We start from the raw sequence: 24493 nt of genomic DNA on the forward strand, positions 1-24493 counted from the left end.
TAATATTCTATACCTTAACAGTGACTTAGGTTAAAAAGGCAAATGAATTTCTCAAAACTCATTAAAGAGAACACTTAAGATGTATGCATTTCCTTGAGGTAAATTTTATCATCAACAGAAAAGAAACAAAACAAAATTTGACCACTGGTTAATAATATTGTATGCTAAAGAGTTTAGGGATAGAACGTATTGATGCCTAAAGTTCATTTGGAAATGCATAAAAGTAACATAGATTGACAGATGAACAGATGTATAGATAAGTAATAAAGCCAACTCTAGCAAAATGTTCATTGTTGAATATAGGTAGTGAGTATAGCATATTCACTTCCCAATTCTTTCAACTTTTCTATATGTTTGAAAATAACAGTATTCATAATAAAATATCAGGGGAAAAGTACAAGGGGGGATATATTTTTCAAAACTCTTTTAGGGGATATGTGGGCAAAATTTTGAAGACCATTGGCTTAAATTATCACCATTTGCTGATGAATCCTTAACCTAAACTTACAGCTCAAATCCCTCTTCAGAATCTCGGTCATACCTCTACCTTCTCCTGGATAGCTCCATCTGGTTTTCCCACCAGATCTAAAACTCGGAAGATCCAAAAATGATCTTACCATCTTTCCCATGTCAGTTAGGAATCTCTTCAGCTACAGGTAACAGAATGCATAAGGTTTAGGCAAAAAGAGGGTCATTTTTCTTACATAATAAGAAATCTTGAGTAGGTGGCTGCCGGTGTTGTTTCAGCAGTTCAACAATGTCTTGGCCAGCAGGTCTGCAATTCTCTTGGCCTTTCCTCATAGTCACAAAATGTGCTACAGCCCCAGGCATCGTGTCTGAGTTCAAGACAGGAAAAAAGGGGGAGAAGAGATCAATGCCAGTGATTACAATTGTCCCTTTTATAAAGAGAACAAAGATTTTCTAGAAGCCTCTTAGATGACTTCTATATAAATTCCATTAATAGAAACTATGTCACATGACCACCCTTGGTTGCAAGGGAAACCAGAAGAAAGTAAATACTAAGTGTTTTTAACTTCCAGATTGGTTGTGGGCAGGGAGAAAGGGGTTGGGATTTCAGTGAGGGGTAAATCCATCTGCAACATTCTCCCCAAAAGTTGTTTGACCTTCTATACTCCCTGTGGCTGCTAATGGTTCCAGGATCTGCCTAGTTACCCAAGTAAGAAACCTAGGAGTCATCCTTTCCTCTCTTTCTCCTCCTGTTCCTCATATCCAATCTGTGTTAATTTTTTATCAAGTCTTTTAATATGTCTCAAATCTGAACGCTCTTTCCTACACCTGTACCACTGTCTTGGTTCAGCTTCTCATTTCTTTCCTGAATTGCTGTCACAATCTCTTCATTAGTCTCAAGTCATAACTCCAAACCATCCTCCAAATGGCCTCAGTTTAATCTTTTTAATAATACAAATTTAACCATCTTATCCCCAGCTCGAGTCCTGGTGGCATAGCGGTTAAGAGCTCGGCTGCTAACCGAAAGGTTGGCAGTTCAAATCCACCATTTGCTCCTTGGAAACCCTATGGGGCAGGTCTACTCTCTCCTATAGGGTTGCTATGAGTTGGGACCAACTCAACAGCACCCCCAACTTAGATCCTGTCTATGCCTTTACATAAGAAACCCTGGTGAGAACAGCAGTAACACTGGTCATGTTGAATAAACAAGTGGCTGTGCCAGGGGCCAAGCCTGCCATCTTCAGTAACACGGAGAGTTAACTCCCAGCATAGAACCTATCCCCTTATTAGGCAAAACAGGAACTAACCTCTGCTTTTGAGTATCTCTTTATTTAGGTATACTTCCAGTTCCGATTCAGTTAAAGAAAACAAGAGACTGGGATCTTCAGTCCAGCTAAAACCAGTCTTGGACCAGCTCAGGCCCTCCTGAACTGCACAATACTGATGACCTTGCCCCTCAGACATCTTATTGGTGTCAGAGGCTGAAAAACACACCCCCATTTACACCCCGGACATGGGCAAAACACCATCTTTATAGCCCCCCTTTCAGACTGAACAGGCATAGAAGATTGGACCACTCCAAGAATGCCCTCTCATTTCAAACCAATCAGTAAGCTGGCCCCACCCTGGGGTGCTCCTGGGGACCCCCAGACCCGATTTACTTTATCCATATAAACCCTTTGGGCTATGGTTCTGGAAGACACCTTGGCAAACCAAGTCGCGGTGTTCTCCTTTACTTAGCCAACTAAATAAAGCTTCTTCTTTTGCTTTCATCAGCTCTGTGTGTCTTCATAGCCCCGCCAAGCACACCTTGGAATGTCAGGTTACACGGTGGCACAAAAGTGAAGCACTCAGCTGCTAGCCAAAAGGTCAGTGGTTAGAACATACTAGGGGCTTTGAGGGAGAAAAGACCTGGGGATCTGCTATCATAAAGATTACAACCTAGGAAACTCTATGAGGCTGTTCTACTCTGTCTTATAGGGTCACTATGAGTTGGAATTGACTCTACTGCACACAACAACAACATGGTTTTGCATAACCTCTAGTTTAAAGGCTAACTTCCTTTTTATGGCATTTAAGATAGTCTCCTACTTTATTAGTTAGGATGTCCTGCAGCCACAATACATACATATATACACACATACATAAACCTAGACTACAACTGGCTTCAGAATTGGCTGCCTCAATGATGGGATAATGTCACCAATGGCCCAGGTTTTCTCAACTTTCCGCTTTGCTCTTCTTAATGTTGATTTGTCCTCAGGCTGGTACAAAGATGGATATAGTAACTTCAAATATAACATCCAGACCCAACAACTTCAAGAAGAAGAAGCGAAACCATCTGTCTCCCTCGGTAGACACCACTCCTATTCCATCAGCCGGAACACGGTCATCCTTCGGTTCGTTTCCTAATTACAAGAGAAATATGATTACCTTAAACCAATTAAGCCCAGTCACGTCACGGGTAGCTTCCCCTGAGACACATAACTTTGTGAAGAAGGGGATGGGGGTGGGTAAAGAGATGCTCTATTCAAACACTGGTGGTGTAGTGGTTAAGTGCTATGGCTGCTAACCAAAGGGTCAGCAGTTCAAATCCGCAAGGCGCTCCTTGGAAACTCTATGGGGCAGTTCTACTCTGTCCTATAGGGTCGCTATGAGTCAGAATCGACTCGACGACACTGGGTATTCAAACAAAATCTAAAACTGTTAAACTGGGCAAGCAACCATCTGTCTCTAATTAAAAAAAAAAACAAACCCCACTGCATCTCTAATACATGTATGCTAAAATTGTAATATGAAAGAACAATAGATTTATGTTTTAACAGGGGTCCTGTTTCCAGAGTATAGAATATATAATCTCTAAACATATTTTGTCTTAGAGACATAATATTCAACAATATATTTAAAGTACAATATTATTGTTGTTCAATCAGTTGAGAGATGTATCGAATACCTACTATGTACCAGACACTACACTTTAGTTCTTTTCCTTCGTAATAGAAAAGAGATGACAAAGATGGGATGATGAGTTTTTGATTGAAGGTAAAGACTTGCCTCTTTTTGTATTCCTAATGATTTCCATCTTTATTGCAATTTTACTGTTTGAGACTTATGCTTACTACCAGTATCAGTACTTTCATTCTTCTGTCTTCTACTCATTTTCATAAATAAAATTCAATGGATATTCAACAAAGACACAGATAAATCTGTGCATGCCGTGCATGGTAGAAACCCAACGGGTGACTGGTAGAACGAAACTCAGTAAGAGCTAACTCATACGGTACTTGGAAACCCTGGTGGCGCAGTACCTAGGAACAACAGCGGCTAACCAAAAGGTTGGCAGTTCGAATCCACAGCGCTCTTTGGAAACCCTATGGGGCAGTTCTACTCTGTCTTACAGGGTCGCTATGAGTTGGAATCGACTTGACTGCAAGGGGTTATACAGTATTTATTCTGTCCCAGGTACTCTTCTAGGTACTTTACAAATCGCTAAGTGCTCAGCTGCTAACCAAAGGGTTGGCGGTTCGAACTCATCAGCCCTCAGGAAGAAAGACCTGGTCATCTATTCTCATAAAGATTTCAGCCTAGGAAACTCAACGGGACAGTTCTACCAGTGGCATTACTGGGAAGGTATGGGGGATGCAGCCTATACTAAGTGACACTGTCAAAGGGGGGTAACACCAAAATGACTGTCTATAAAATTTTGGCACAGAGTTTTGGCGGAAATGTATTACTTTTTAAAAAAATATTCCTGTAGTTAGTTATAACAACAAAAACACTTTTCGTAAACCCAGCTTAAACCCAAAAAAACCGTCATTGCCGTTGAGTAGATTCCAGTGCATAGTGACCCTATAGGACAGAGTAGAGCTGCCCCATAGGGTTTCCAAGGAGTAGCTGGTGGATTCAAAGTGCTAACCTTTTGGTTAGCAGCCAAGCTCTCAACCACTGCTCTACCAGGGTTCCAAACCCAGCTTACCAAAACCAAAACCCACTGCCGTCGAGTCGATTCCAACTCACAGCGACCCTACAGGACAGAGTAGAACTGTCCTGTAGAGTTTCCAAGGACCGCCTGGCGGATTCGAGCTGCCGACCTTTTGGTTCGCAGCCGTAGCACTTAACCACTACACCACCAGGGTTTCCAAACCCAGCTTACATGTATCAATATACTTACAAGGCTAAAACTCTATACTAATTTACTCTTTGAATCTTCTATTACCCTCCAGTCAAAGTTGTCATTATTACCCAATTAACAATGGTTCTTTGAATCACGTGGTTTCATCTACACTTCGCTACCAGTGTGCCCTGTTGTGTTCGTTGCCGCCAGTGTTTTTATAGTGGCTGTTTTTTTCAAATTTTCTGGTGTTTTAGCTACGATGTTGTGGTAATAAGTATTTGTGAACCTATATCAATAACTTTTGAGAATGAAGTTGTAATTAAAGGAAAACAAAAAAATCCAAACCCGCTGCCATCAAGTGGGTTTCGAATCATAGGGAGCGATATATGGAAATTACAATTTTTGAGTAACATTCGTACAAAAAACATTACTAAGGATTCTGTGTGGTCTGGTACCGGAGGAGGTCCATGGAGGGGGGGAAGGGTAACACCATGAGTTTCTACACTGGGTAATACCAACCCTAGTGATGCCACTGAGTTCTACTCTGTCACATAGAGTCACAATGAGTCGGAATCAATTCCACAGTGCAAACAACAATCTTCATAATGACTCTATGAGGTAGATATGGTTATTTCCATGTTGCAGATGAGGAAACCGAGGTGTAAGGATAGTTTTGAACTTTGGTCAGCTGACTGAAAGCAGTGATTTCGCCTGGCACCTCTCCAACTCACCTGCCTCTCTGCCTTCACTAGAGAGGGCTGTCTGCTCCACTTGGGCTAACTACAGTTGGGGTAGTTCTCCCAGAGGCCTTGCTCTCTCCAGCCCTGTGCTGGGGCACATGCTGCCCCCTCTGCCTGACTGTTCTTCCTCTCCCTTCAGATCCATTCAAGACCAGATTTGGCCCTCCCTTCTCAGCATAGCCTTCCCTGGCAAGGCAATGAGGCCAGGCCCTGCCTGCCCGGCACCCGCCTGACCTCCTCACCTCACTGTAATTATTTGCTTACAGTCTACTTCCACCACCAGAGAGGACAAACCCTCCAGGACCAGGGCTGGCTTTCTCCTCATTGTTGAATCCCCAAGGCCTGCTACTACGTCTGGCCTGTAACAGGAAGCTAAATTTTTGTGAATTAATGCATAAGCTCTCTGAGTTTTACACTTCATTGTCTCTACTGTCTGGCACCACATATTGTAGAAGCTTAGTCAACAGGAGTGGGAGCCTAATTTCCCCAGCCAGCCGCCTAACTTAACAAAACAAAGCAAAACTAAAATTGCCCCTCTCGCCTATCTCTACAACACACTTAAGGTCCCGAGGACTTAGATTGCTTTTTAAGTCCTCCCGTCAGTTGAAGCCAGCAGAATCCAGGGAGTCTGACTTCCCCTCCACTAGCCAGGATGGGGAGCAGCTGTCAGGGCGCAGGGCAGCCGCACCCCACGCCTCCTCCAAGTTCTTGCCTATTAAGGTAACAGTCCTCCGAGGGGCCGGAAGGAGGGTCCCCTCCAAGCAGCCTCCGCGGTCTGTGCGCTTGCCCGGCGCTGCGGGACCCAGCGGGGCCGCAGTCCTGCACGTTCTGGCGGGTGCCCCGCGACGGGTCCTGCCAGTTTCGGGGCGGCCTTGGATCCTACTTATCTCTTCTACCCAAGACTCTCTGCCTCGGTTTCCATAGCCACCGGGCCCGCGTCCTTATTCCTCCACCATCTCCGCAGGCCTCTGGGCTGGGCGCTGATTAAAGGGGTCCAGGGTTCTTAGCAGACGCTCCTTCCTCGCCGATGCTTCGATAACCACCTGGAGAGGTGCGCCTGCAGGGCGCGTGGCCCAGCATCTCAGGCAAAGGAGGTGGCCCCTCACTGCAGGAAAAGAGAAGCGGACCTACTCCCACCTACCGCCGAACGACCACCCCCGCGGCGCCCCCACCCACCGCGAGCGCCTCCGCCCGCTCCGGCCGCGCCCCGCCCCCGGCCCGCCCCCCGCAGGCCCCGCCCCCGGCCCGCCCGCCGGCTCCCGCCGCTCCCGGCGCTCGGAGCGCGGGCCTGGGGACTCGGGATCCCGTCGCCGGGGCCGCAGCATGGGGCGCTTCCGCGGGGGCCTGCGGTGCATCAAGTACCTGCTGCTCGGCTTCAACCTGCTCTTCTGGGTGAGACCCGGAGCCGGGAGGGCAGGAGAGGGACGGGGGCCGGGCGGGGGCGCGCAGGGCCGGCATCCCCAGGGAGCTGACCGCTGCGGCGTCCGAGCCGGGCTCTGGGGAGAAGGGAGGGCTGTTACCAAAAGGCCGAGGCAAGAGAAAGGCGGACAAAGAGGGAGGGGAGGGATGGAGGGCGAGAGAACGGAAAGAGAGGTTGAGCAGTGAGAAATGGTGAAAAGGGGAGAAACACCGTGAGCTCTTGACTGCTTTTGACTCCCAGCTGGTGACTCCCGGCGCGGGGACACCAGCCTCGCCTCACCTCCTGAAGGGCTGGGTCTTCGGCGGCCCCGCTCCCCTCCAGCCTCCCGTGCACACACACCCCCTTCTCGCTCTGCCTTCGCGGTGGAGCTGGGCCTGGCCACGGCGTGGGAGAGAAAACCCCTGCCCTGGGGCTGGCGGGCGTGGTGCCCCATCCAGAGTACGTGGAGACACCACCTGCCTGTGATGGTTTGTCTAGGAAATAGGGATAGGAGTGAAAATGGGGTGGGGGGGTGTCCCTGGCTCTATTTCTGAGCATTAGGGGAGGGTACAGCTGGATGAGAGGGCGTGGGGAAGGGAGGGGCTTCGAAAGGGGTAGCGGCATCTCCCTATACCCCCTAGCCTGTAGCCTCAGTTAAATACTAATGCTCCCAGAGATGATCTCATTCAACTTTGCAGGGTTTTATTGAACTGACAGCATTCCTGGGATTAGTAGCTCACAGAGAAATAGGGCTGGAGAAGTGAGGCCGTGACCCATGTCTGGGGTATTATCGGGGGCAAGGTTAAACCCAGTGCTGTCGAGTCGATTAGGGCTAGGCTATTGCAGATCTCTGGATACTCGGTCCCAGGCCCTGGAGGACTGTGAGACAAGATCTGAAAACTATCCTGTCTGCCCTTTCCTCCCTGGGCTTTTTAAGAGAGTGTCAGCCAATGTAACTTCCCAGGTAGGCTCTGAGGGAAAATATATTTGTTGCTTTGGGGTAGGGGAGGTGGAGGTGTCTTAGGCCAGGGAGAGGGCAGCAAGGGCCTAGGTGCCTTGAAACTGCTAGAATGGAGGAGGATGGTTGCCCTACCTGCTCTGGAGAGGTTGTTTTCTCATGATTGCAACTAATTCATTATTGAATGATGGGCTGTTTGTGTCTGCCAAGCCCATTAGCTGAGATGCCAGGGTGACTCCAGTAACTCCAAGCTCCTCAGAGGCCAAGTTGCCATCTTCAGCATCCTTAAAGCAGTAGAAGCTGTGAAGGAGGTACCCTGTGGACAGCCCCTAGATTTAAAAAAAAATACACATAGTAGGCATTTTCATCCAACATACTACAGAGAAGGGCATTTTGACTCATAGTGACCCAGTGTGACAGAGTAGAACTGCCCCATATGGTTTCCTATGCTATAATCTTTACAAAGGAGCCCTGGTGGTGCAGTGGGTAAGCACTTGGCTGCTAACTGAAAGGTCGGCAGTTCAAACCCACCAGCTGCTCTGTAGGGGAAAGATGTGGAAGTCTGCTTCTGTAAAGATTACCTGTTGCCATCGAGTCAATTCCGACTCATAGTGACTGTATAGGACAGAGTAGAACTGCCCTATATGGTTTCCAAGGAGCAACTGGTGGATTAGAACTGCCAGCCTTTTGGTTAGCAGCCAAGCTGTGCCATCAGGGCTCCACTGTAAAGATTACAGCTTTGAAAAAAAAACCTGTGGAGCAGTTCTACTCTGTTCTATAGGGTCACTATGAGTTGAAATCGACTTGAGAGCAAATGGGTTTGGTTTTGGTTTGGAATCTTTGTGGGAGCAGATTGCCAGGTCTTTTCTTCCACAGAGCAGCTGGTGGGCTCGAACCACCAACCTTTCAACTGAAAGTTAGCTGCTAAGCACTTAATCTTTGTGCCACCAGGGCTCCTTAAAGGGCCTTTACATTGTGCTTTTTAATAGTCTGGCCTAATTTCAAGAGCAGTTAATTATAGCTGTCTTGCTTCTGCAACACCTTTCGCTCTCGCTGCTTACAAATTCAAAAGAAGTTTTCTATCAGCCTGAGAAGGAATCCTCAGGCTTGTCTCGGTGCGTATTTAGTGCCTGATATTGTGCCAGCCTTTCCAGGGATAATAGGTCACATTTGTAGATTGTTCTCAGTGTGTCAGGAACAGTGCTACACACATTACATTCATTACTTTTAATCCTCACAACAGCCCTGAGGCGCATACTATTATTATCCCCATTTTTACACAAGAGGAATCGGAGGCTCAAACAGGTTAATAACTTGCCCAAGGTCACATACCTAGTGAGTGGCAGAGATGGGACTCAGACTCAGCCTACATGTTCCTAAACCCTGTGTTACGTTCAGGTAAGCCAGTGTGTTCTCAGAGTGTGGTTCCTGGCTCAGCAGCGTCAGCATCACCTGGGAACTTGTCAGAAGTGGAAATTCTCAGACCCACCCCAGACCTGCTGAATCAGAAACTCTGGGGGGTCGGACCCAGCAAACTGTTTTAACAAGACCTCCAGGTAGTTCTGACGCACGTTCAGGTTTGAAAACCACTCTGTTAAACAGTGATATATTGTATATAAATGTAAAACACCGTTCCTGTTCTTTAAAAGCTGCTAATCTGGTTAGGAAACAAGACCAATGCATATAGAATAATAAAACAAATAAGACAGTATATAATCAAGTGAGAAGTTCACACTCTGACCATAAACATAGGAAGGAAGGGTATGGGAACAAAGCAGTGTTTAAGTGCCACATTTGTTAGCCACTAGTGTTAGGCACTGGGTTTAGCGTTAGGTCTGACCTTTTATAAACCAAAAAACCAAACCAGTTGCTGTCGAGTCGGCTCTGACTCATGGCGACCCCATGTGTGTCAGAATAGAACTGTGCTCCGTAGGGTTTTCAGTGGCTGATTTTTCAGAAGTAGATTGCCAGCCCTTTCTTCCAAGGTACCTCTGAGTGGACTCCAAACTTTTGGTTAACAGCTGAGCTACCTGTTTATACCACCCAGGGGCTCCCTGACATTTTATATTGTTGTTTGGTGCCCTTGAGTCAATTTCTACTCATAGCGACCTCATATGGCAGAGTAAAACTGCCCCGTAGGATTTTCTTGGCTGTAATCTTTACAGAAGCAGATTGCCAGGTCTTGTTCCCACAGACCCTCTGGGTAAGTTTGAACCGCCAACCTTTTGGTTAGAGCCACCAGGGCTTCTTGACATTTTATATATATATACGATCTAACTAAAATTTTAGAGAAAGGATCACAGTAATAGTGAGGAGTCAGGAAATTCTTCTGAAGAAGCAGATGGTTAAACTGAGCCTCGAAGGGTGGGTAGAATCCAGGTGGGCATAGGTGAGGGGGTGACATACCATCCACAGGCAGAAGAACAGAGCAAGGGTGAGTGTGAGCGGCCATCTGACAGAGGGACCAGGCCGACTGGAGGGCAGAGATCTCACCTCTACCACTGACAAGCAGGATGAGCTTCGGCATGCTTTTCTAGCTTCTGGGCTCGTTTTCTCATCTGTATGAACGGAATGATAGAGTTGTTGAGAAGATGAAAAGGAAATAGTAAAGCATATGACCTCACCTTACTATGAGCCTCGTACGCAGTGAGCACTCAGTAAATGTTAATTATTACTTTTATTAAGTACCTGACACATAGGAAGCTTTCAATAAATGTTAACTTTCTTTCCCCTCATTCCCCTAATATTGGAGAACAGTGTTTATGTGTTCAAGTGACTTGCGGCTTGTCTTCATTTTAGGGTAATAAACATTATCTTCTCGATTTGTGTTTGAATTTTTCCCCAACAGAACTTAAATGCTCTGAGAGGAGGGATTTTTTTTTCTATTTTGTTCACTGCTGTATCCCCACGGGCCTAGAATGGTGCCTAGCATATAGGAGATATGGAATAAATATTTGCAGAATGAATGAAGAGATCTGCAGAATAGGGAACTTGGTACCAGCGGCCCTCCTGATTTGCAGAGAATCAGTTACCAACTCTACCTGGAGAAATGAGCTAAAATCTGATCCCTGGGCCTATCCCTGCCTGCTCATTACCTGTTGGTTTGTTCTTTGCATGCATGGATTCAACCCAGGAGGGAAATATGGGGGACTCACTCTCCCCCAGTTCCATTGCAGAAGGGGCTGGGTTTGGGGCTCTCAGAACAGCAACAGATCCAGGCAGCCTTTCCATGTCTACATTTGCACAGCTGAAGGGAAAGCAGCAATCTGAAACCAGTACCTAACGATTTGGGGGAAAGCAGTTGTTTGGGATAAGTTTATCTGGATTATCTAGCTTCACTGAAACTGAGGAAACCTGATGCCCGAAAAGCCCCACCCTAGTTTCTGAAGTTGTTTTTTCCTGGTTGTAGGGTTTTGCGGGGAGTCTGGGGAAGGGGTGGAGGATGGTTTTCCTGGAAGGTTAGGCTTTAGCTGTAACTTATCATGTAACATTGTCACACACCCTTAGATGCTTATGTGCCTGCCCTTCTGAGGTATAGGGTGCTCCCGGGTGACAGCACTTCCTTTCCTGTCGGGAACTCACCAGAAGGCAGGCACAGAGGTGGGGCGGGACATACTTTGTGATCCACAATTTGATAAATGGATTTGCAACCTCCTTCTGGCAGCTTGGTTTTAGTTTTCCTAGGCTCCGCTCCTGGCTTCATAAACATCGAACTGCCAGAGCCAGCATAGCACTCCGTTGCCAAGCAAGGGCCACTGACTCTGTTCACCATTGAATTTTTAAAAAGCAAAAGCCCCCACTAAATGACTTTCTGTTATGGTTGATGTCTCACCCGAAACCCCTCCCAGCATCTGTCGTGTCTAAATTCGGACAGGACCATCAGATAGCATGGCATATTCCTTTGCCTTGCATTGAAATCACGTTTATTTTTTCCCCCTGCCGTTGCATAGCAATATAAATAAAACACCACAACCCACCAAGCCACAAACTTAAAGAAAAACCTGGGCGCTGTTTATTCCTTGGTTTATTGTTGTATGCTCAGCATTTTCCTATCATTGTGCTGTCCTGTGCTGCTGCTCCCTGTTACCGACCAACAGGAAGCCCGACTGTTCATTGTTGGAGTCAGATGCCATATATGGCAAGTTTGAAGCAGCTGTCTTTTCCTTCTCACCATTATTAATACAGCTTTGGGTTTTCACTCGGTGATGCCTAACAGGCGCTTTTAGGACAGTCGATGTTGCATGGGTTTGAGAATGAAAAACATTTGACTCAGCTCAAGCTTCCAGAGGCCACCTCCTCCTCTCTCTCAAACTTTTCTCAGACAGTAGCTTCAGAGCTACCACCTGTCAGAAACTCTGGTAAGAAAAAATACCTAAAGAAAGTATTCTATGGGAGTCCATTCAAAAGCTAGACCACCCGGAAGGCAGATAGGAATGTCCTTAGCCTCACTGTAGGGCAGTCTTCATTTCTGATTTCTGCCGCAGTGGCCAGGCTCACTAGCGTGGACGACAGGGGCCTAGTGCTGCAGAGAGAGGCAAGGAGCTTCCATGGGGGCCAGTCTGGAGAGGCCAGAGCCCTGGTTCAAACAGGTCTAAGGATTAAAAGTCTGAAAATAGATACTGGCATCACACTACCTGGGGTTACTACTCCTGGCTCTACTATTAACTAGCTGGGGGACCTTGGACAAGTTATTTAACCTCTTTGAACTGTTTTCTAATCTATAAAACAGACGTAATAAAGCACCAGCATCAAAACTATGAACTGTGTTCAGATAAAATGAGGTAATCTATGTGAAGTACTAAGCATGGTAGAGGCACATAATAAAAACTCATTAACAGAGGATATTAGTAAAAATAATAATAATAATAATAACCAAACCCATTGCCGTGCAGTCGATTCCGACACATAGCGACCCTAGAGGACAGAATAGAACTACCTCATGGGATTTCCGAGGAGCAGCTGGTGGATTCAAACCTGCCTACCCTTTGGTTAGCAGCCATAGCTCTTAACCACTGTGGCCACCAGGTTAGTAGTATCTAAATGTCAGAAGTACAAGTGGGAAAGCAGAATCCACAGTCTGAGAGGAAAAGCAAGCAGGGGTCCTAGGTCCACACAAAAGCAAAGCTCCAAGAGTCTTAAAGCATCTCAAGGCCATGAAGTCAAAAGGGGCAGTTCCTCCCTCTATCATCAGTGCTTTCAGCAAATGTGTGCTCACCATCTCCTGTGTGCCTCGCACCCTGCTCAGTGCTGAGAATTCAAAGACACAGTCCTTGATCTTGAGGCACTTGGACCTTTGCCCAATGCTCCATTTTGCCTTTGCTTATAGTTTATTGCCTGTCTAATGTCTGTGGTCCTCAGGGCAGGGAATGTCAGGCTGGTATCCCCATTCTCCCAACCCCTTAGCACCTAGTAGATTCAGCTCCAGCCAGCAGGGTTGTGCTCACTGATCCTGGAGCAGGAACTGTTTGTCACCTGCCCTGCCTTTGTGCCACTAAGTGGAGGCTCAGGGGTGGCAATGGGGAAACTTGGCTGATTAGTGCTTCTCAAACTTTAAAATGCATACACATCACCTGGGAATCTTGCTCAAAAGTACGTTCTGATTCAGCCCGTCTGCATTTCAAACAAGGCCTCAGGGATGGTGATACAGGTGCTGTCTGTCTGGGAAGCATACTGGAGAACTACTAGCCTAGATCTTGGCTGGAAGAGGCCAGAAACCCACAGGTGGCTTTTTGTTTCTGGATGGGGCAGGGAGGGCCCTGTCTCTTGGCTTGCTTGTGGCTACTCCCTTAGTTCCAATTGCCACTTTACCATTATTGTTTTAAGACACAATTTTTTACACTAAGAATCTATGGTTTCTAGAATCACCACGTTGCCATCTGGCCATTGTCCATTTCATTTCACTGTGCTATTTCTAGAACATCACTCACGTAGTATCTTGGTGTCTGCAGCCCTGTGTGACAAAAGAGAACATAAGCTTCATTTCTCATGTTAATATCAACAGTTGATGTCACAACAGGGCTGTCTCCTGAATCAAGTGTTGTTTTACTGACCAATGAGATAAATCATGTCGAAGTCACTAAGGAATTAAGAAGAGAATGAGGCAGAAGGTGGGAATACCAGATGGGCTGGGAGCGCATCTTACAGATAACCAAGGGTTACCTTCGCCTGCCTTTTCATCCCCTTTGGATTTGATTGGGAACAAAAATAACAATGATAGTGTTTGTATGATATTTTAGTTTGCAGAATGCTTTCACATGTACTACCCCCATTTGGTAATGTATCACAACAGTTCCACAAAATAGATGTAATTATCCCCATTTCATAGATGTGGAAGCTGAAAGTCAGGCATAGTCAGTGGTATGTCTAAGATCAGAGTCAGGGAGAGCCAAAGTCAGGATCCACATCCAGATCGTCTGGTTTTAAAGCCCATGTTCTTCTCACGGTATTAACTTATTAGAACCTGTGGAATATGAGAGATGCTACTGGCTGGGAAAATATGAAGGCTGAGACCAGAGAGTTTATATCCAGTGTCAGATTTAGTCTTGATACATTCCAGAAATGCAGATACAGAGAGATGGGAGAAGCAGGCGAAGGGTTGAGAACAGTTTGGAGCAGAGGCAAAGCAAGTTGGAGAATTGAGAAAGGGTATGAATCAAAACACAGTTTAGAAAAGTAATTTCAGTAGCAGAAACTGAAGAACGATGAACATTATATAAATACTGGCTATGCGCCAGTACTTTTCTAAGCACATTTTTATAGTAATTCTTTTAATCTTCACAACAACCCTATGAAGGGAGTCCCTGGGTGGCACAAACGGTCAAGCATTCAACTCCTAACTCCAAGATTGGCGACTCAAACCCACCCAGAGGCACCACGGAAGAAAGGCCTGGCAATCTGCTTCTGAAACATTCCAGCCTTGAAAACCCTATGGAGTGCACTTCTACTCTGACACTCATGGTGCCGTTATGAGTCGGAATTGAATCACCAGCAATAGTTTGGTTTATTATTCCTACAGAGGTACAGAGAGTATAAGTGACCTGCCCAAGGTTTCCGAGCTGGCCCGGGGCAGAGCTGGGTTTCTGTATGTGGCTCTAGAGTCTGTGTTCTTAACTACTCCGCATCTACGGACTAAAGGGGAGAGAAGTTTGAAGCTATGACAAGCATGTGAATTCTAGACCTGCGCTGTCCAACATGGTAGCTACTGGTCACATGTGGCTATTTAAATTAAATTCAACATTCAGTTCCTAAGTCTCACTAGTGGCTACAGTACTGGACAGCACAGACAGAAAATTTTCATCATTGGAGAAAGTTCTATTGGCCACTTCAACCCTTAATACATTTCTTTCTCCCATAAATACATCTTTTCCTGTTTTTCTCTTATTGGGTCTTCAAAAAAAAAAAAAATTAAGATTAAAGAGGAGGGGGAGCATACCTTCTATAAAAGGTCACTGACGTTTCTAGTATAGAAGGTTTAGGAAATGCAAGGGAATTCCAGCTGTCATGGAAAAAGGGAGCATAGAGCTACAATAAAAATTAGTAGAGAAAGGCAGCAGAGGACGCAGTTATTGGTGCCGTGAGAGTGGTGTTTCCTATCTCAAATAGGATTAAGTTTTCAGTTTGAATGTAACATTAGCAGTTCTACCAATACAGTAAGAACACTCAGGGCCAGGCATTGACTGTTTTAAGAGTGTAACATGAACTCATTTAATCCTTTAAGGAGACATTATTATTACCTCCATTTTGAAGATGAAGAAGCTGAGGGTCAGAGAGATTAAGTGACTTGCTCAAGGTCACAAGACTAGTAAGTGCAGAACCTGATTCAAACCCAGGCTGCCTAGAATCGCTGTTTTTATCTGCTGCACTCCCCTATACCACACGGCTATATGTGTGGAGGTTTTTGTTCTTACCCTACATAAGGGCATCCTTTCAGTCTGAACACTCAGAAGAGGTAACAGTTTCTAGGGGAGCAGTTGGCAAACATTCCAAAGTGTGTGCCAAGCCCTTTCTCCCCATGGTAATGGTGATTGGGAAAGAATCAATTTATAAACTGGGGCAAGAGAATTGGGCAGGGATAGCAAAGGGACAGTGCTGGGATGCACTGGAAGCCCACCTGGTCTTCCTGCTCAAACTCAAATCTGTCTTGTCTTTTGTAAATGGGCCGATGCTGCCTACCTTCCTGACCTCAAATGTGTTCTAGTAACATTGTTGTTGAAAAAAAAATCTCTGTAAAACACCAAGCTAAACTTTTCATAATTTCTACTGGATTCCATCCAAGCTAGGAGCCCTGGTGGTACAGTGGTTAAAGCACTCGGCTGCTAACCAAAAGGTCAGTGGTTTGAGCCCACCGGCCACTCCTTGGGAGAAAAAATGTGGCAGTCTGCTTCCGTAAAGATTTACAGCCTCGGGAATGCTGTAGGGCCATCTACTCTGTCCTATAGGGTCGCGATGAGTCAGAACTGACTCAACGGCAGTGGGTTTGGTTTTTTGGTTTTCCATCCAAGCTAACTTTTTAAAAAACAGGGTTTTGACTTATTTCAATCTAAACTGACTTCTACCAGGAACATTCTTTTCTTCCATTGTTCTCGCCATAACTAAAACGGGGTGAAGATAACTGAGAATCCTGTTTGTCTACTCAAAAATACTTATATCAACCACCTCGAAAAATCCTAGTCTGTAAAACAAATAATTTAATGCCCTGTCTTTCCATATATAAAGCTTGATATGAATGAAACATCACAAGAGTCACTGTAGCCCTCAAGATAAGTGTTATTTATTCAGAGGGCCTGTGGGAAGCCTGGGATAAGGGGCAGCTGGATGCTACAAGAAGGAAGTCCAGAGAGGCTAGAAAAAACCATTTTAGCCCCCAGAGCTTATCCCCTAGGCAAAGTAAGGCAGACATTGGGTTTAATTCTTTTCTGTGACTTGGTAGATTGGATTTCAGCTCTATATGCGTTTGATCTTCCCTTGATAAAGCCATCTGCTCACTGGAAATGATGAGCCAGTAGTTTGTGACATTTGTTTTGCAGTTTAAAGAAAACTACATAGCCCTCTTTCTCCTAATTTTTGTTGTTCCCTGCTCTTCCCCTCCTTTCCCCTGTATTTTTATAGAGAAAAAAAACATGCATAACCACTTAAGAAATACAACAAAGTTTTTGCCATCTATATGTAAATTATCTGCTTTATCATTCGCAGCAAGCTTTTCATCCCAATTTCATTTCCTTCCCCTAAATTTGGTATTCACCCCACACTTCTAAGCTGCCTCCTGGCAATATCAGTCCCTCCGTGTTTAGAACATGCAAGTTCATTTTAATAACAACCTAAAGCAAACAGAAAAAGGTGTGTTTGACACAAATACAGAGCCCAGTGTTCTTTCCAGAGATGAATAGAACACTTCTGAATCCATCGTGGTTGGATTGCAGCGCCCTTCCAGCAGGGCCAAGAATTAAACACTGCCTGACTTTAAAATACACCCTTACCTGCAGGAAGTCTTTCAGGAATCTCTTAGCCTGAGCACGTTGTTATGGAATCTTTTGAGGAAAATGATAGAGGAAATCAGAGACACACGGTATCTTAAGGAGTTGCCATTCATTTCCAAGCTCACACCGCTGTCTCATCACCCACGGCTACGGTCCTGTCTCTCGATTCCGCCTCACCTGGTCCTGATGTCAAAGGCAAGGAAGGGCTGCAGGGTCCCTTGAAGGCGGTTTCACATGAGTGTCATGGCATTTGGCCCTCGTGTTTATTCTGATAAAATCCTTCATTTTGAGAAAGTTCCATCTGACTCCTCGCCTTGCTTTCACTGCATAATAGGATGAAAATCTTGGGAGCTGGCTTTCTCCTCTTTCAGAAAATTAGTATCGTCTTCCAGAGCAAATGTGCTTCTGACTTCTGCCTGCTAAAGGCTGAGACTCCGTTACCCTTATGATATCATAATGGAGTTTGCAATCACCTTGAGAATAGGGAGCGCTCCATTACATGATCCCATCTGTGGTGAGAACTGCCACCAAGAGAAATTATTAGCTTAAAAGCTTTTGATGAAAACACTAGGATTGAAGTGTCACTTCCAACTTTGAGTGACCTCACGAGTAGAGTTGCAAATAAGTTGGGTTGTGTGTACACATGGTTTTCACCCCGGAGAAGCAGGAATACAGCATTGATTTTGTTCATTCTTTCCATTTGAGCGCTGTGTGTGTGTGTGTGTGTGTGTGTGTGTGTGTGTGTGTATGTGTCCCTGCATGGCATAAATGGTTTGTACTCAACTACTGACCTAGATGTTGGTAATTCTAACCCCCCGGGTGGTACTGCTGAAGAAAAACCTGGCTGTCTGCTTCCATAAAGCTTACAGTCAAGAAAATCCTATGGAGCAGTTCTACTCTGTAATACATGGGGTCACCATGAGTCAGAATCAACTTGAAGGCAACAGGTTTGGTTTTTGGTTTTATATGTTACCCATTTCTGTCAAGTCAATCCTGACTCATGGTAACCATACGTATATGTGTATATATATATATGTGTGTACATACATATATATCTACACACACACCTGCATACATGTATATATGCAATATATAGGTATATATACACATAGAGATAGAAAGCACTGTATTTGAGTTACGGGTTCATATGCCGCTACCAGTAAAGGGAATGCATAGATTAATTCCTTGTGTCTGCGTGTGGTACGTAGTACACACCCGAGCAGGCATAGGAAAACACAGAGCTGATACTACGAGCTCAGGGCTTGTTTGGCTTTTCTGTAGGCGAGTGTTTCTCTGAGTGTATCCAACACTGTGTTCACACAGCGCTTTTCTGAGGTGTCTGCACAGTGTTTCCCAGGTGCAGATGATTTTGAAAAGAATACTCTGCAAAGTATTCCCTTGGAGAGCTATGGGGAAGGTTGGTCACAGTCACTACTGTCAGCCTGAAAGGTGCCTTTGTGAAGGTCCTTTCTTCATTGCTGTAACACATGTTTGTTGGGCACCCACTGCAAGGCAGAGGTAAGTGTTGGAGATACAATAACATAGACCCTGTCCTGGCCCTCACAGAGCTAAGGCCTTAGTTTTAAAAGCTGTTGAAATATTTAAATAGAAATGGTTATACGATTCTGTAATAGATTAATAGATACGGAGGGAAGCGCATATGTAGGCCAGAGTGGGCTTCCCAGAGGAAGTGACCTTTAGGGCTGAGAGCTGTAGGCCTTGGGTGTTAACCAGGCAGACGGGGAGGAGGAGAGCATTCTAAATCAAGGAAACAGTAAGAGCAGAGGCCTCAAGTGGGAGACAAGAAGTGAAACTGTGGCTAGAGCACCTGACCTTAGTTGACTGTGTCTCCCATCTCTGCAAAAGCACATATGCTGAGAACTTCCCTAAGTAAGGTTTTTTACCTAAAAGGGGGGATTTCTGCTGGATTCAGTCAATCACCAGGTAGCACTTGTTAGGTGCCTTCAAGTCAATTCTGACTCATAGCAACCCCATGTGACAGACTAGAGCTGCCTCATAGGGTTTTCTAGGGTGTAACCTTTATAGGAGCAGATCTCCACGTCTTTCTCCTGAGGAGCCCCTGGGTGGGTTTGAACTGTCAACCTTTTGGTTAGCAGCTGAATGCTTAACTGTTGCACCACGAGGGCTCCTTCAGCAGACAGCAGAGTAGTGTTTATTTGCTCTTTGTGATCAAGGCTGTTTAGCCTCCTCTGAGGGGTGGGGGGCAGACTGGAGGAGCAGTTCCAGGGAGGGGGTGACCTTTGCATCTCAGCAGCCCCCCAGCCCTCTGTCTTCACTTGTGTACAAGTTACTTGCTCATCACTGGACCAGTGTTTCCTGTTTGTCATTCATGAAACTTTTTTTTTACATGAAAAAAAACCATGTGTCCCCAAGATAGGACATCGCCTCAGCAGTCCAGGGAAAGTTGAAATGAGTACAGTAAAATGAAGTTGAAATCCATTAAAGAGTTCTGCTTTGTGTTAAATAACTTGTTTGGGGCAGATAGCCATTATTTTAAGGAGACTTTTTGTTCATTCACTTTGCTTTAAATGTTTTCAAATCAAGTCTGTAGTCTTCTGCTTCTTTAGTTTTAGACTCAAACTGAACACAAAGACATGTTTACAATTTGGAACTTCATGTTCTGCAAATCTTCTGGAATATGGTTAGCTACTGAAATAACTTGCCCATGAAAATACATAATATAATTACAGTGTATCTGGTGATCCACTACTTAATGGCACATATTTGCATGTCACTGCTTTAACATTGGCTGAGATGAAATGATATATCTGAATGCAAAGGAGTGGCTGAGGTTAAAAGGAGAAGAGGGAATAGAGACAGAGGGGGTTGGAGCCCCTGGTGGTGCAAACTGTTAACATGCTCAGCTGCTAACCAAAAGGTTAGGAGTATGAGTCTACCCAGAGGCACCTTGGAAGAAAGACCTGACAACCTACTAACAAAAAATCAGCCATTGAAAACTCTGGAACTCAGCCAGTAGGAGAAAGGAAGTCTTGGTACACGCTACAATATGGATGGAGCTGGAAGACGTTATGCAGAGTAAAATAAATCAATCACAAAAGGACAAATATTATATAGCCTCACTTATATAAAAAGACAAGAAAAGGCAAATGTGTAGAAAACAAAGTTTATTAGTGGTTACCAGGGTGGAGGTGAGAGGGAAAGGGGAGGGGTTAAAGGTGGTGGGAATATTTTATTAATTAAGGGTACGGTTGCACGGCCAATTATTATAATTGTTGTCAATAGTTGTACACCTGTAAAAAGTTGAATTGGCAAAAGTTGTGTGATAGATATGTTTACAACAATGACCAAAAAAAAAAAAAAAGTAGCTGCTGAGGCTGTTTACGTACAACCAAAACCTCATGGGATTTGGTTCCTTGGTTTGAAGGTTTAGGGTCATGGTTTCATGGGACATCTCAGTTAATTGGCCTAATAACGTGTTCAATGCTTCTGTTCTACCTCCTACTTCGTTGTGTAGTGCTTGGGGTCTTAAAAGCTTGCGAGCATTTGTCCAAGGCACAACAATTGCCTGGAGCAACAGAGGAAGAAGGAGAGTCAGGAATAGGAGGAGGATATGAACTGTGTGGCTAATTGGCTCCATGAACAACCACCTCCTTTGCCATGAGACCAGAAGAACTGGATGGTGCCTGGCTACCATTACTGAGTGTTTTGATCAAAGATTCTGTAGAAGAATCCTGATCAAGTGGAGGAAAATGCAGAATGGAATTGGAAATTCTCATGGACTCCAGACTTACTGGAGCCATGAAGTTTGGATGAACTTCTGAAACTGTTGCCCTGAGATAATCTTTAAACCTTAAACCAAAAATATCCCCTGAAGTCTTCTTAAAACCAAGCAACAGTTTAGCTTAACTAGTAAAAAAATATCTGTTTTGAGCATTGTGCTCTTTTAAGAACTATCTATATGGGATCAAATTGGTAACAGCAGCTCAAAAGATTAGATAGAAAACTTAGGGGGCAGTGAGTTTATATTTATAAGGAACAACTCAGAAAAGGAGAGTGAGAATGGTTGTACAACTTGAAGAATGTAATCGATGTCATTAAATGCTGTATGTAGAAGCCATCGAATTGGTGTATGTTTTGCTGTGTATATTCTCAAAACAACAAAAGAGGAAAAAAAAATCCCTGTGGATCACACAGCTCTACTCTGACATACATGGCGTCATCATAAGTTGGAATCCACCCAACAGCAACTGGTTAGGATTAAAATTGGGGATTAGAAGGGCTTGCAGGCTCTCTACAGGCCATTCCAGGAGACCACCATCTCTTCCACTGTGTGGAACGCAGGGAGTGATGAGGACTTAATGACACTAGGCTTACTCATTTTGTTCCTGACTGGATTCCACATGAATTGTTTCAAACAATTTCTAGCCTGTGGTAGATCAACTAAAGTCCAGTGAACACAGAGTATTTCATGAGCCTTCCAGGACCAAAAGGCTCTATGGTCTCTGCTGATGCCACTTTACAAAATGGCGACTCCTCTGTCTCTTGTCACAAGCAGCTCCAGCCCTAACCAGGTCTTCACCCACAGTGTCCCCCACACAGTGAACAGCAGCATGCTGGGAGGATTCCCCTCCAAACAATGATGACATTCAGCTTAGCCACAGTTTCCTTGACCCAGAAGGAAACCCGTGTGGTTTGGGGCTCGAGGGCGTGGATGAGCAGGCGCAGATTTTTTTCTCCTTGCCTGGTGGCTTTAAATTGCAACCTCTCTTTTCATTTTCCATTATGCATCAAACACATCTGTGCCAGAACTGGACAAACGTATTCCGTCTGGGAGGATGATTCCAGACCACTATAAATTAGAGTTTGTATACAGAGATTCCAAAAATGTGGCCTGGTGGTGGGGTGTCCCTGGGACCAGCTACCTCCTCCACAGTCTACTTGGTGACTGCAGGCTTTGGCCCGATGCCTCTGTCAATAGGTTCTGCTTTGTATTTGGAAACTTTGCTTTTCCATCAAGTTGCTGCAGGGACAAGGATGGGCAGGGCTGGCTGGAGGCCCTGCCAAGCAGAGTTGGCCCAGGCAGCCTCCGGGTGCTCTGAGGATGGGGCTTCCCCGAGGGCATCGTTCTCTCTCCTGCCCCAGAAACAGCAGTAACTTCAAAGCTGGCTCCCTCCCAAACTGAAGCCCTCCCCAAGAGGACTCTCCTCACTTTTTCTGAATTGAACATATAAGCCACCCACCATGTAATGCTTTTTTAAGACAGTGTTTTTAAAGTCACAAGAGCAATAATGCAGGAAACTTAGAAAATGTAGTGCCAAGGAAAAAAATAATCACCTGTAGCCCCACCCTTCGAAGATGAAATATTGTTACTGTTGTAGCCTGTCTCCTTCTAATATTTTTCCATACCATGCTACTCTTTTTAAAAATCTTTTAGAAATTGGTTGAGCCCAGTTCTTGTAGCTGTCCCTCACATTACCCAATTAGTGCTTTCTTCTAAGTCCTGGAAAATTTTAGTTATTCCATATTAGAGAGTCCAGCTGGTAGAACTCTGCCCCTCTGACGCCTGCTCACTGAAGTACTGCCGCTTTTCTGAAGAAGCCAGTCACAAAGGGATTTGGCCTTTGGGGACAGAAGGTAAAGAGGGATAAAGTCGTATAAATCCAGCCACGTAGCCCCAGAGGGTAGTGCAGAGTCCTTAACACACAGCCCTATAAGACAGAAGGATCTTTTATTAAAAGGACTCTGGTCTTGCCCTGACTTTGATATCATTTTTCCTTACTGAACCTCTACTTCTTTGACTTTCATCCTGATACCTTCTTCTGGCCAGCATCTGTGAGTGCTTATCCCTGTCTGGGAAAGGCAGCCTCTAGATTGTCCGCCTGGTGATAGGCTAGGTGGGGCAGCCGAGCAGTCACCAGACTGGGTTGGCAGAACAGGAAGCTATTTTTACATCTCTGCTCACTTTCCCGTAGTGTCTGGGGCACAGAAGGTGCCCAAGCAATATCTGTTGATTGATTGATACTGTGAAATTCAAGAGGGATGTTTGTAGAGAGAGAGGACGTGGTGGCTGGAGCCTGCTGGCGGGCGGTTGTGGCAGTCCTACAATGACGACAGCAACGGGTCCAGCTCCGGGGCTGAGCCTCACGAAAGCCGTCAGAGTGGTAAAGGAGAGGAAGCAGGTGATGACTCTACCAGCCGCCAGCCTGCCCAGCCCTGCCTGCGCCAGTCCTCAGCCTCTCCACGCAGCCACACAGCACACAGACCTTGCTTTTTCAGAAAATTATTTTTTCCCTTTCTCACTTTCCATGGAAACTCAAAATAGCAACCAAGAAAAAAAAAAGCCAGCCAGGCTCCCTCCCTTCAACCATCCCCAGGCAGCATGGTGACCAGTGACCGTTGAGGAGTGGGGGGAGAAAGGGCTATGGACATCTCTAAAAAGCTTTTTAATTGGGGACTGCACACTCATGAGATGTAGGTGGGGTCTGAGGTTGGTGTGTTTTTTCCTATTTAGAAAAGTGGGTTTCCCCCGGGTCTCAGAGTTCATCTTGCTCTTGGTGACCCAGCAGCTGAAGCACAGTCACCTGTCACTGTGGTGGTGGTGTTAGTCGCTGTCCAGTTGATTCTGATTCATGGAGGTCTCATGTATGAAGGGTAGAACTGTGCTCCGTAGGGTTTTCAAGGCTGTGACCTTGCGGGAGCAGATCGCCAGGCCTGACTTCCGAGGCACCTCTGGGTGGGTTCAAATCACCAACCTTTTGACTAGTAGTTGAGCACTTAGCCATTTGTGCCACCCAGGGACTCCTGATGGTATTGGTGAAGAGATCCAAACTGCCCAGCAAGGGACAGTAGGGCAGGGGACAGATGCCTTCCAAGGGGAATATTATTCTTTGTGAGAAGCCTTCTGGGCTGTGCTGTGTTTGCCCCATAACCACAGGCAGCCTGGCAGAATGGGAAAAAACCCTGGACTTGGACTCAGGAACCCCCAGTCCTATTATGACCCCAGGGATCTAGGAGGCTTGGAGCACACCATTGCACCTCTCTGAGCCTTAGTTTCCTCCCCCTGTAAAATGTGATGGGTGGGCAAGGGATGCCTGAGGGTCGGCTGTCTACAGTCGGTGACTCTGCCTGCTCTCAGGTTTGTGCACACACTTTCCCTGCCCTTGTAAACATGGTATTGTTTACCTTTCAGCTGGCAGGGTCAGCCGTCATTGCTTTTGGACTATGGTTTCGGTTTGGAGGCGCCATAAAGGATTTATCATCAGAGGACAAGTCCCCAGAGTATTTCTACGTGGGTGAGTGACTTCAGCTTCCCTAAGCATTAGCTCAGGATGGAGCTGCCCCAGAGGAAAATCAGGT

At 45.5% G+C, this 24493-nt stretch overlaps 2 protein-coding genes across 5 annotated transcripts in view; one reads left to right on the plus strand and one right to left on the minus strand.

The window, feature by feature from the left end:
- The window catches only part of LOC111750508 (WAS/WASL-interacting protein family member 3-like), a 35487-nt gene extending 28266 nt beyond the window's left edge, over window positions 1-7221 (minus strand). The window contains exons 1-4 of one of the 4 annotated variants that reach the window (XR_010321490.1): window positions 6685-7221; window positions 5314-6427; window positions 2613-2876; window positions 705-836 (exon numbers count right to left, since the gene is read on the minus strand). Coding sequence is in view for 1 of the 4 variants with exons in the window: in XM_023547501.2 (XP_023403269.2) it covers window positions 6307-6427; window positions 6685-7175 (612 nt within the window). In the remaining 3 variants the exon portion in view is untranslated. The other 3 variants (XR_010321489.1, XR_010321491.1, XM_023547501.2) reach the window with 3 other exon arrangements.
- TSPAN2 (tetraspanin 2) overlaps window positions 6598-24493 on the plus strand; it is a 50380-nt gene continuing 32484 nt past the window's right edge. Inside the window, exons 1-2 of the mRNA XM_064282382.1 lie at window positions 6598-6714; window positions 24327-24429. Of these exons, the coding sequence (XP_064138452.1) occupies window positions 6646-6714; window positions 24327-24429 (172 nt within the window). The 5' untranslated portion in view covers window positions 6598-6645. The remainder of the gene's footprint in view (window positions 6715-24326; window positions 24430-24493) is intronic.

This window comes from Loxodonta africana, chromosome 3, assembly GCF_030014295.1.
Source record: "Loxodonta africana isolate mLoxAfr1 chromosome 3, mLoxAfr1.hap2, whole genome shotgun sequence".
NCBI lineage: Eukaryota > Metazoa > Chordata > Mammalia > Proboscidea > Elephantidae > Loxodonta > Loxodonta africana.